Source organism: Sodiomyces alcalophilus (assembly GCF_042370955.1).
Source record: "Sodiomyces alcalophilus JCM 7366 unplaced genomic scaffold ACRALscaffold_5, whole genome shotgun sequence".
Lineage (NCBI taxonomy): Eukaryota > Fungi > Ascomycota > Sordariomycetes > Glomerellales > Plectosphaerellaceae > Sodiomyces > Sodiomyces alcalophilus.
In genome coordinates, this window is record NW_027263536.1 from 2,908,315 (window position 1) to 2,920,982 (window position 12,668).

General features: G+C 38.6%; 1 protein-coding gene across 1 annotated transcript; it reads left to right on the forward strand.

The window, feature by feature from the left end:
- Nucleotides 1-2,324: 2,324 nt before the first annotated feature.
- Nucleotides 2,325-11,278, forward strand: ACRALDRAFT_2020590 (uncharacterized protein; the record flags this gene model as incomplete). The annotated part of the gene is made up of 3 exons (XM_071020022.1): nt 2,325-2,335; nt 10,931-11,175; nt 11,259-11,278. 3 exons carry the CDS (start codon nt 2,325-2,327, stop codon nt 11,276-11,278), a joined length of 276 nt encoding a protein of 91 aa, XP_070874241.1.
- Nucleotides 11,279-12,668: the final 1,390 nt, after the last annotated feature.

The following is a 12,668-nucleotide window of genomic DNA, read 5'->3' on the forward strand; positions in this document are numbered from 1 at the left end:
CTCTATAGCGTAGTTCCCTAACTCCGTTAGGCTTTATTTATAGCACTAGTAACTATACCTGGCCGCCCGTCCCTCCGTTATATAATTACTAACCCGGGACTTAATATAAATAAAATGAAAATAAAAAGTGAAAATCACTAGTATCGTCTATTTCTACTCTATTATAGGACTTTAACGTCAAGGGCTCCCGGCTCTAGATTGGGCAAACCCTATTCCTCTAAGAGTATCTCGAGGATCATTTCCGTATCTGCAGGCTAGATATTATTCTTATAGTGTTTGAGCTTACCGCCGAGTAAATCGTATAATACTAGTAATCCTTTGCGTTAGTTATTCTTATAGTAGTTATAGATAACCGCTATATAGTGGATAGCGTTTATAATTAGCTAGGTATTACTCGTTAGTCTATTCGCTATAGTGATACGCTTATTATCGTCTAAGCTTTTATCCTCTTTTAGTTTAGCGACTTAGATAAGCGCCTCTATACGCTATATTACGACCAGGAATAGTATATCCGTAGCTTACTAGATATTATTATTAACGACGTGCTTATTAATAAAGTCTATTACGAATTTAGCTATAGGTAATAGTGTCATAATAGCGTGTTAGCGCTAAGTCACGATAGCTAACTTATAGCTATAGCTTTCGAAATCGTCCCGCCTAACTTATATATTAGCGTCCTTAAGGCGGCCTATAAATGCTTTAGTGGCTTGGATCTATATTTATGCTCGTTCTGAACGGTAAATAGTAGATGTTTAGCTGCTAGCGCGGATCCCGACTCCTCGCGGGCGCGTTTATTAGTACTGGTGATAGCGGGTATAGATAGTTCGCCGGCGTTCGGGGAAGGATTCAGGCTTATTTAACTTAGAGTATCTATTACTAAACGTATAGCTAGTATAGGACATTCTTTAAGTGATTATATATAAGACTTAATAGCCGTGGCGTGCTACTAGATATATTCACGGTATTCCTTCGTGGCTACAATAAATAAGTCTAGATTAATAACCCCGTTACTAAGCTTATTAATTACCTTTACTAACGCGGGGCTAATACTATTAGTTTTGTTAATCTTATTAATTATCTTAGCCGATAGGTTAGCGCTACGAAGCGCGGGGCTTTAGCGATTAAGCGGCGTGTTAGTGACTCGTATAGGGGAGCCTCTTTTAGTGACTATAATTTAGCTAGCCCTACGGGCCGACCCGTGCAGAAATTAACTATCTAGTCCGCGGGGCGTATTATATCGGGCTATAATAAGGTATTACTTAAACGATTATTTATACTAGGGCTACTAAGTAATAGTATAGTTATTATCTAGTAAGAACTATGGTTACGGGTATTCTAGCACGATTTACCGTGCTCTGGCTATAGTGATACTCTTATTTATAATAGGCTCTAGTATAAATATAGTGCGTTCTAGCCGTCTATTCTAAGGGTTATCGTACCCTCTCTTAGTTACTTAATAGCAGTATCGCTTAATAATAATATTATATTCCGCGACCCACTATTTAAATACTAGCCCGGCGGTAGTAAGGTGGTGTGTTATACCGTTTTTATCCCTAAATAATATAAGAGCTCTAAAGTAGCCCTCGAAGGTTAGGCCTAACCCGTGCCGACCGTTTCTAAACCAGCGTATAAACTTCTCCTGGAGTTCCTGGTCCTTAGATCTATAAATATCGGTTAGGTATACGACGATATAAAATATTATATTAGGGGGCATAGATCTATTTAGATAACCTTCGGCTTTTAAGGCCGCGTTGTATTAGGGGTAAATAGGGACGATAATAGAGTTATAGGTTTTAGACGGATCGTGATGGCTTATACGGTAAGATAATTAATAATAAAGGACGAGTTAACTATAATAGGGATAGTGGATATATAGGAGGATAGATAGTTAAGCGAGGGGTATAGTTAACTATAATCGTGATCGCTTAACTATAGGTAAAGGATAAAGGAAAATAGCGAAGCTATAGGCGGCTAAGGAAATCTTTTATTTTCGAGCTAGCTATACTAATTTACGTGTACGCCGGGGCTATATAGCTAGTAGGGCTTCTATTCTTACTAGTTTAAGATTAGATAGTGTTATTCCTGCTATATCGGTCGTGCCTTCTAAAGGAGTTTCTGTTATTAAGGGGGACGGTTCTTTGGTTCTAGCCTAGCCTTGCCGCGAGGCTAAATAGGTCCCTTTAGTTCTTTAGAGCTTACCAGACTCGGGTCTTTTAACCTCTTTTATTCCCTTTAATACTAAACAAAGCACCTCTAAAGCTCTTTAGCGGTTTTCGAATTCCTTTACTAAATCCGGAGCTTCTATTATATCCGCCGGTATCCAGATGTTCCACTAGTCCGGCCAGTCCTTTTATCCAATAAGGTACTCGGTATATAGCCTGCCCCGTCCTTTATAAGTGATCCGTTTATCTAGGATAGCCTTAATCTCGTAGTGCTTATATAGGTCCCGCTATTACTCTCGGTCTCCGTCTTAAACGTCGACGGGTCCTTTAGTCTTAGTTATCTCCGCGAACCTAACGGTTTAGAGCTAAGTAATACTAATCACGGGGTGCAAGTTAAGGGTCTTAGGCAGATCTAATCGGTACGCTAGCGGCGATACTTACTTAAAGACCTTAAAGGGGCCTATCCGTTAAGCGCTAAGCTTATAGCTAGCCTTGCCTAGGAGCGAGTATCCGCGGCTAAGGCGGATATATACACGGTTACCGGGCTAAAACCGGATATTATACCGTTTCTTATTATATAGGCGCTTTTTATATATATAAGCTATTATTATAATAAGTTTTATATCCTCCTAGAATATCTTATATATAAACTTAGGATTAATATTACCGATTAGGTCGCGCGGACTATTCGTTTAGTACTATATAGTATCTTATTTAGTATATAGCCTAGTATCTTATTAAAGGCGTTATTTAAGTTAAACTATAAAAGTATAATCACCTTCGGCTATAGGGCGTTTAGGTTATCCGCTAGGTATATACGTATCCCGACCTTAATAGTCTAGTTCTTCTTTTCGGAAATACTATCGGTTTAGGGATACTAAGCCGTTAAGAACTTTAGCTTAGTTCCGGTTACCTTCCATAGAGCTATCTAGAAGTCTAATAAGAACTTAGGATCACGATCCGAGATAATAGCATAGGGGATACCCTAGTTACTTATCTAGAGGACTTAAAAGAGCACGGACGCCTAGTCCTTTACGGTATAGGTGCTATAGCCAGGGATAAGCAGGGAGGCCTTTAAGAACTTATCCGTGACGGTTAGGAGGGCGTTAAATAAAGGGAAGCCTTCGCGCTACTAAGGTGTCCCTATAAAGGGTATTTCAGGCAGTCTGATAATAAAGTCTATAGCGATTATATAAAAAGGGATTAGGGGTATTAGGATAAGCTATATCTTACTAAGGGGAGCCTGCTAATCCGTTTAGTAGGTACGATATATCTTATATTAAGCGATATATAAGTCGACCTCTTTACGGAGTTATAGGATTACGAAGCGGCTAACCAGATTATAATATATCTATTTAGCTCCGAAATAATACTAGTTATCGTGGGCGGCCTAAAGGAATTCCTTATATAAGGAGAAAGAGATATAAAGGCGTTTTCTCTTATTTAATTCCACCTAGTATAAGAGGCTATTATCCACCTCGGAAAGGATCTTAACCAATAAGTTATAGTTAGTGGTTTAGGTAAGGATAGGTGCCTATTTCGAATCGTTAACGTATCCTTTAATAATCCTTTATTGTATATCGTTCTTTATTTAGATTTCGCTAATATAGTATATAGCCTAGTCTTCCTAAATCCGGTCTAATTCGCCTAGGCCTCTAGCTAGGGGGCTATTAGTAGTAGGCAGCTAAAATACAGCGTTAGCTACTATATTAGTCTTACCGGGGATATATCGATAATGTAGCTAGAATTAGCTAAGAAATTGGGAGAAGAGGATAAGCTTTATATTCACCTAGTCTTATCGGTGCTAGATAGGATAGTTAACTTTATAATACCGATAATAGCGGCGTGGTCTATAAGGACCACGGTTAGGTTACGATAAGCGGACTAAATAATAGTACGGGTCTTATAAACGGCCTATACTAGATAGACGACCTTGAGTTCTATAGGCTAGTATTTCTCTTCGGCGGCGTTAAGCCCTTTGCTAATATAAAGCACTAATTAAATATCGGTTTTCTTAAAGGTCTTTTTAATAAGCTATTTAGTCTTATCGATTAATTAAAAAAGTATAGCGGAGAACCCGTGCTTTTTAGAGGCGTCTAGCTAGATAAAAAGGATCTTAGTAGGGATATAGTGGAATAGGAAAGCGTCCGAGGTAAGAGCGCCGGTGATATTATAGAACGTAGCTAACTCTTTAGTAGTGGCCTTAAACGTTATACGTTTAGTATACGCTTTACGGCCTTATCCTTTATCTTTCCCGATCTAATAAGCCTTAGTAAGAAGAGTCGTTTTCTATTACTAAGGGGGAGCGATTCGATAAAAGAATCCGGGAATAAGATAGCGAAGCTACCCTGTTATCCCGATCTAATGTTTTATAGATTAAAGAGAAGTCGGAGGGCGAATCTTTTATAAAGCCTCGGTACGTTCTTTAGTATCCGATAGCCTAAGGGTATTAATATTAAATCCTAGTAGTTAGACTAACGGATATCTAATAAAGGACTTATCGGGAAAGATATTAATCCTCTTTTTACTATATAAGGAGAGCACCGTGTTTAAGTGCTTAGTATAATCGGTCTTAGTATCCGATATAATAACGATATTATCGATAAAGGCGGAGATAAAGTCCTGGTATAGGTAAAGGAGCTAGTCTATATAGCGTTAAATATACGCGGGCGAGGTATAGAAGCCTACCAGGGCGACCTTTAGTTATTCCTATCCTTATTAGGAAATAATAGTAAACCGCTTATAGTACGGTTTATATATAGGGAATTAGTAGAAGAAAGTCCGGGTATTAATAACGGACATAAACCTTTTCTAGTATAATCGCTTAATAACCTTATCCTAAAGCGGTATCGAGTACGTATCTAGGATAATAACCTTATTTAGGGTATAATAGTTAATAACTATATAGCCTTTATATTTACCTTTTACCTTTTACTATATAATAAAAACCGGAGTACTAAAGGGCGTTAATACTAACGTTTATTCTATACGGTCCTAGTTATAGAGTCCGTCTAGGGTCTAGTCTAAAAAGGCTTAGTCCTTATAGCTAAGCGGATATAGCGTTTAGCTAGTCCTTTAGGTATACTACCCGTCAATTAGAGGAACGCGTATATAGTTCTTTTTATCTATATCGATAACGCCTTAGTCTATCTAAACCTTAGGATAATTCCCGATAATCCTAATAAAGCGTTATATAAAGCGGGTTCCGTAGTTATAGATAATCAAGCCTTCTAGAGTCGCTTTAGTCGGGGTATCTAGGCTCTTAGCGATTCTAAGATACCCTCTAATAGGTAAATACCCTCTAAAGATATCGCCTTATCCTTCCGGACTCGGGGACTTCTTAGCGGCCTTTAGGCGTTATATTAAAATATTACGGGTATTATCCTGCTCTATATTAAAATATCTATCCATATAAAAGGGATCCGTATACCCTAGCTTATTACCCCGGGAAATAAGTAGTGGCCGGTTATTAGCGTTATAGATTAGAACGGATATCCCTTCGCTAAGGATATAGTTTAGTAAACCCTTAATATCCGGCTAGAATTCTATAAAGTCTAAGGTTACGTTCCGTTCCTTAAATAGGACGAATCTATACTAATATAGTAAAATAATAACCTTTTTAGCGGCTTTTAGTCAACGCCGGACTAATAAGCGTTTAGCGAAGATATATACCGGGATAATAAGACCTTTATAGGACCTAATCTAGATAGCGTCCCGCGAGTTATGGATATCGACCTTATTCGGATAGTTAAATTCCTGTCTAAGGAGCAGACCGGCTTTTAGCTTAGGAACTACCTAAGCCTTTATATATGGCAGTCCTATTTAAGGCTAGCTATCCAATATACTCTATACTAGTAGGGTAAATAATACCTACCTGATAATATCCGAAATACCCACGCTATAAAGCGTAGATCTCTTAGATATATCGACTGCTATATTGGGGAGGTAAGGGAGAAGGTATTATAGAGGGGCAGACCCGTGTTCCGGGTCTGGACGTTATGGATATCACGTGACCACGTACGCGGTCCCAGGGATCTGGTCTTATATACGGCTATTCTTCGGAATAGACCCACTATATCTAGCTAGCTTTTCGTCCGATCTTTCACGATCGTCACCTATCACCCATCACAATCACAATTTGCATCATCCTTCCTTTTTTGGTTATCTAGACGATCCAGAAAAGCCGACCGTAGGCCCGCCTCCCTATCTAGCTATTCGTTCCCCTGATCAGACCACTGCCGACCCTTCTAGAGGCCCGGCGACCGTCTCCTCGGGACCCGTTTAGCTCTAGATACGGACCCGTGACGAGCCTAACCCTCCCTTCGGCTAGCCTATTGGTTGGTTGTTTGTTTTGGCCCTACGCGGAGCCGTTCTGCACAGTGAAGGCTTCGCCTTTCTTCAGCATTAGCTTATAATATATCGTAAGGCACCTAAATTAATATAAGCTTTAAAGGGAGCGCTATCTATGGTTACTCGGACTTAGACCCTTATATAGATATAACCGTACGGGCCGGCTACGGGGTCTATTACTTCCTATAAAGCGCTTTTAATTAGCGGAGAGTCCTAACCGCCTTATTCCTCTATTAGGAATAAATAGGAATAGGACTTCTCGTAGCGGAGGGCCTTATTATTAGATCTTATTAGCTATCTATACCTAGTATATTATCGTCGTACCTAATAGAGATTACGGTACTTAGGTATAAATCCGGGTTTATCGGCGACCTAGTATAATTAATCACTGCCTTTATCGGTCTCGGCTTTATTATCTATAAGGTCCTCGGAACTATTAGACTCCTCCTCGAAATAGTATAGGTTCTTTAGTTCCTTATCGTTCTTATATCCCTTATCAGAGACCTTATCGTTAATAGCAGTATTTATAGGGTCCCAGGATCGCTCTTAGCGGAAGTTCCTATTTCCGCGCGCTAGTTAATCGGATATATTATTAGCTAAGAGCCGTTAGCCGTGTTCGTTTATATAACGGTTTAGTGTTCTTAGGGCTAGCAGGGCGTGGTCGTTCCGGCGGAATTATCCTAGTCCTAGTAAGAGATATTCCGGTAATAGTAAATAACGATCCGGCACTAGGGAATATCGTTTAGGCTATAGCGAGCGGCGTGGAGCTAGGCTACCGCGTCGATCCGGGTACTAGGGAAAGGGCGAATATACCTAGGAGGATTAGTTTAATATCGATATCTATTCGATCCGTGGCAGGGTTTATTAAGTAATAAGTACCTTCTAGGCTTTATTAGTATAATTCCAGTACTATCCTGGTATTATACTAGCTAGGCTATTTATAAAGTCGGTCGCTATAGTTCCCGGTCCGGGATAAGGAATAGCGTTTATTAGGTTAGTATCTAAGCGGTCCTATATAAAAGCTAAATACTTACCTCTAGGTTTATTAGCCGCCTTTACTAATTGGATTACCTAATCTATATAGACACGGATATTATAGCGGGTAACTATATCGTCTAGGGTATATCCCTCGCGTCTTAGCTTATACTCGGCTTCCTTTTAAAGTAATCGGAACCTTTCTTATAAGGCGGTCTTCTATTCGATAACGGTTACTATTATAGTAAGGTACGAATATCGTCCCTTATCGAGGCTTATAAACTATATAGAGGCCTCGCCTAATAGATAGCGGGCTAGTCCACGGGGAAGGGACTCGCGGTGCTAGGCACTTAGGCCGGTATACTAGTCTATTACGTTAATAAAGCGGAAAACTTCTATATAAATTAGTTTAGTTCCTTTAGTCTTAAGATCCTAGTCGGTAGCGAAGTATAAGGAAGGCTTAAAGTAACTTAGGCTATCGGCCTTAAATTGGTGCGTTTAATTATTGTGTTAGCGAAGAATAGCGAGTAAATCCGATTATCGTATATATAGGTATAGTTTCGGGTAGTTAATATCTGGTATATTCCTTAGGGGAGGGCCTATATTAGGAGGGCCGTGTTATGGGTATTATTACCCGGAGGGGCTGCCCGGTGCTACTAGTATTCCGGATTCCTATTATTCCCGGTTCCGATATACTCTATCTACTTATACGGGTAGTATATAATATCGGAGGGCGTAGGGCTTATATAATCGTCGCGGTGGCTTATAGTATCGGCTTAGTGACTTTCCTAGTTAGAGAATAGTATACGGTTATCGAGTATTAGGGTATAATCGGGTATTCCTTTAAAGGGTTTAGCGTACTTTAGAGAAAGGCTTTCCGCTATATCCTTAGCGAGACTTCTGACTAGCCGTTCGACTATACTTATAGCGGGGCGGATTAACAGCGATTCCGATCCCTTAACCTTAATCTTTAGTTCTACCGGCGGAGAATTATAGCCAGCGGTAAAGGGGGCTAGCTCCTTTCCTTTTATTACGCTACGGGGTACGACTATAGACTTATAAAGGTCGATATACTTAGGCTCCTTTTTTAGCTAATTACAGAATATCTTTACCAAAGAGTTATAATAGGTAACCTACTTCGCGGGATAGGTTAGCTAGGGAGGCACGATAGCTTTAGAGACTCGTCCTTTAAAGGTCGTGGTATAACTAGCTCTACTAGTACTAGGGAGGTTCCCTGCTTACTCGGCTATAAAAGGAGTAGCCGATATTTGGGTAAAAGAACCTTTTCGGCTATATCTGGATAGGCGTTCGTTATCGCGGCGAGGGGATATACGCCTTTTAGATCCCTTAGTATTAGGGGAGAGTCTAGGAGAACGGGGTAAGGAGCGTCGGTTATTATTATACAGGTATTATAATAATACTATTTAGTATTTAATAGGTTATTTTAGATAGGGGCCTATCAGATAACTAGTACTCGTGGGCTCTTATACTTATCGCTTACTCACCTAGTCCTAATAAAGGAGAGGCGCTTTATTTAATAGACTACGGTTAACCGGTACCGGTTTAGCTACGTGTCCGCTTAGGGCGCTATATATAGCTATTTAACTAAATAAGGGTTTTAGTATATAGACCTTTACGTATCACGCTAAAGGGCTAATAAAAATAGTAAGGGGTCCGTGGGTAAGCAGTTCCTTATCGGCGCTATTAGGCTATAGCTCGATAATCGCTACTCGTCGCCTAATCCTATTTAAAGGGAGGCACTTTATTAACGACGGATAGTTACTTACCCTAGGATCGTGTAACTAGAATAGTGTATATAGTCGTTTAATAGGATCGGTACGCGAACCTTACTAAGATCGAATAATCTTATTCTAGTTACTACTATTTAATATACACTAACCGTATATATCTCTAGCCAGCCAGTACTATAGAACCTATAAGAGGATTTAAGTTAGGTAACCTTAGGGTATAGTAAATAATATATAAATAGAATAGATTCTCTAAAGGAGAGGGCGAGGTTCCTGCTCTATATATCTACGGGGGAACCTCGGACTATCTAAGGCTAGGCGCTATGCTGGGTATAGTGCTAGAACAGTGCTAGTACAGGTCTAGCGCTATACTGGTTTAGTGCCAGTATAGGGCTAGCGCTTATCTAGCGCTATACGGGTTTAGTGCCCGTATAGTGCTAGCACTAATCCGGAGCTATATGGTTTTAGGTCCTGGTATAGTGCGGGATAGTAGTGCGTAGCACTTTCTAACGACTATAATCTCTATCTAGGGGTTATCTTACTAGCCTCGTTCTATTAAGGTTCTAGGGGGTATACTAGCAGATAATAAGCAATGGTTAGTCTAGCTAGCCGGCTTAATACTAGTTAGCGGTTTAATAAAGGGGCCGGGGCACCCTCCTTTATCCTATTATCGGTCTAGGTTCCTATAAGCCGGGTTAGGCCTTTAGTCTTAATCAGGTTAATAAATTCGTTACTAAACCAGACTATAAGCGCTATATCGGGGTCTACGCACGCCTTTACTTTATTAATTCCTCCCTCGACCGCCTAAATAAGGATATCGATAATTTATCCTCGACGCTATAGCACCTTTAAGGCTTCGTTTATCGTCTATTGGCACTATTTCCGGGCTTTATTCGCGAAAGTCTTATCTTATACCGTTATTCCTAGTAGGGTGGGTTCGGTGGTTAGTTACGGCCCGCTATTAGCTAGCGGTTAAGGCGCTTAGGCCTTCTCTAGCTATTATAGGTCTATAAAAAGATTTTTCGGTCTCCTTTTCTAAGGGAGGTAGCACCGTAGAGTCCTTCTAAGGCGTTTATAGGGTGACGTAGGTACTATAAAGTAGTGCGAGTAATACCACTAAGAATCGTGTGTTAAGGGCTCTTAATAGATACCCTCTTTCCCTTATTTTAAGCGACCTTACCTAAACCTAAAGTCTAGGGTAATACCTAGGAATAGGGTAGCCATTAACGATTTAGCTAGGAAATCACCTCCTGCACTAATAAAAGTGGGAGTGGTGGTCGGCAGATATAGGAAGGATGATTCTGCCGTAAGTTATATAGTTAACTAGTATTCTCGCTATATAAGTAATCCCTAGTAAAACTACTTTACTACGTTAAATCGAATCTAGGCTTATATAACTATATATCCTAATATCGGTCTTTTATATAACTATAATAAAGGAGACCTTAGTATTTAGGGTTATTCTGATACTATCTTTTTAGATATAATCGAAGATAGAACCTTAACTTTAGGATATATTTACTACGTAGGAGTAAATAACCCCGTTAGTTAGACCTTAACTTAATAAAAAGTCGTTGCTTTATTATTAACTAAGGCCGAATATATGGCTCTTATAGAAGCTTCTAAAGTAAGAATATATCTTTATACTCTATATAAAGATATACTATAGACTCTAGGTCTAGATTATAATATAAGTAGCAGTAATAATAATAATAATAATAATAATAATAATAATAATAATAATAATAATAATAATAATAATAATAATAATAATAATAATAATAATAATAATAATAATAATAATAATAATAATAATAATAATAATAATAATAATAATAATAATAATAATAATAATAATAATAATAATAATAATAATAATAATAATAATAACAATAATAATAATAATAATAATACTTTATTTATTTTTTTATTTATTTATTGTCTCTTACTCCGCTATCCTTATCCTACCTAAGTAGCTCGGAGTTAGAATTCTAATTATACGGTCCTTCTCTGATGCCTATAGGGGGGAAAACCATAGCATAAGACTTAGGGAACTAGTATATAACTTAGATAAAAACCCATATACTCTCCTCTTTTTTAGGATTACTGCCTTATACGGGTACCATGGCGGCCCCGGTGCTAATCCTATCTACTAATACGAAACTCGTGGCTTCGGTACTAGGAAGCCTATAATATAGCTCGTAACGGCTTTAAAGCCGACTACGTGCTTAAATTAACGGCGCGCGCATAGTTATCTCTATTTATTTATACGCCTTCTATATGCCCTAGGGCTAACCCCTACGGGCCTATTTATAGGCGACTTATATATATATATACGCTTCCGAGGGTTAAAGCTCCTAAGCTTCCCTTACTCTTTAGATAGCTATAGGTGGAGCTAATATAGGCTATATGCCTACGTAGAACGCTTACGTAATAGCATAAGAGGCTACTTCCGGATCGTGGAAAAGACGTAGCATATTTTACTTACACGCTTAGGGACAGCGCGATACCGTTTTCTTATTTCCACGATAAGGCGACTAACTCCCACGTGGCACCTATTAACGACTAGCGAAGCCGCGCGGAAGGTGGGTCTAATAGGCCCCCTGTTTAACCCTTATCGTATATGCTAAGGCAGATAAGGGCCCCCCAGAACAGGATCCGAGTAGCGTAAAAAAGGAAAAGGGGTTCCTCTTTTACGTGCGCCTATAGCCGGATTCGAACCGACCCGGTTACCTTAACCGTGTGCCAGGTATACCACCACTATACTATAGAGGCATAATAATAATAATAATAATAATAATAATAATAAAACTCTTAATATTCCTATTATCTTAATAGATAGTAAGAGTATAAAGAGGCTCGCCGAAAACCCTGAATTTTATAAACGAGTAAAGCATATCGATAGGCAGTATAACTATTATAGGTAATGGCTATATAATAAAAAGATAAATATCGTATATATAAATACACAACGTAATATAGCTGATATAATAACTAAAGATCTAGCAAAAGAGACTTATAATACTCTGTCCGGTTAAATAAACCTAGGTTATAAGGACGATACGTTGCCTATATATGATTTACCACCTTATAATAATATTAAAGAATTAAAATGCTAGGTTTTAATACTTAGTATTCTTAGTTCTTTATAAGGGTGTATAACTAGGTCTTTTACCTTCGTGTTTTCCTAAATATTAAAGGTTTTTCTGAACTTTCCTTTGAATAATAGACTATAATAATGATAAGGGTTTTTTGAAATTTTCCCTTAAATTAAAAAGAAGAGGTTTTTTCATATCTTTCCTCTATGTATTCTAGTCTTCAATAGACTAGGATTACTACGCTATAACATAACTGTAACCTGACTAAGCTACACTTTTTATATAAGAGCCAGCTTTCGGGCGGGTTCTAATATTATACGTATAATAAGTAATAA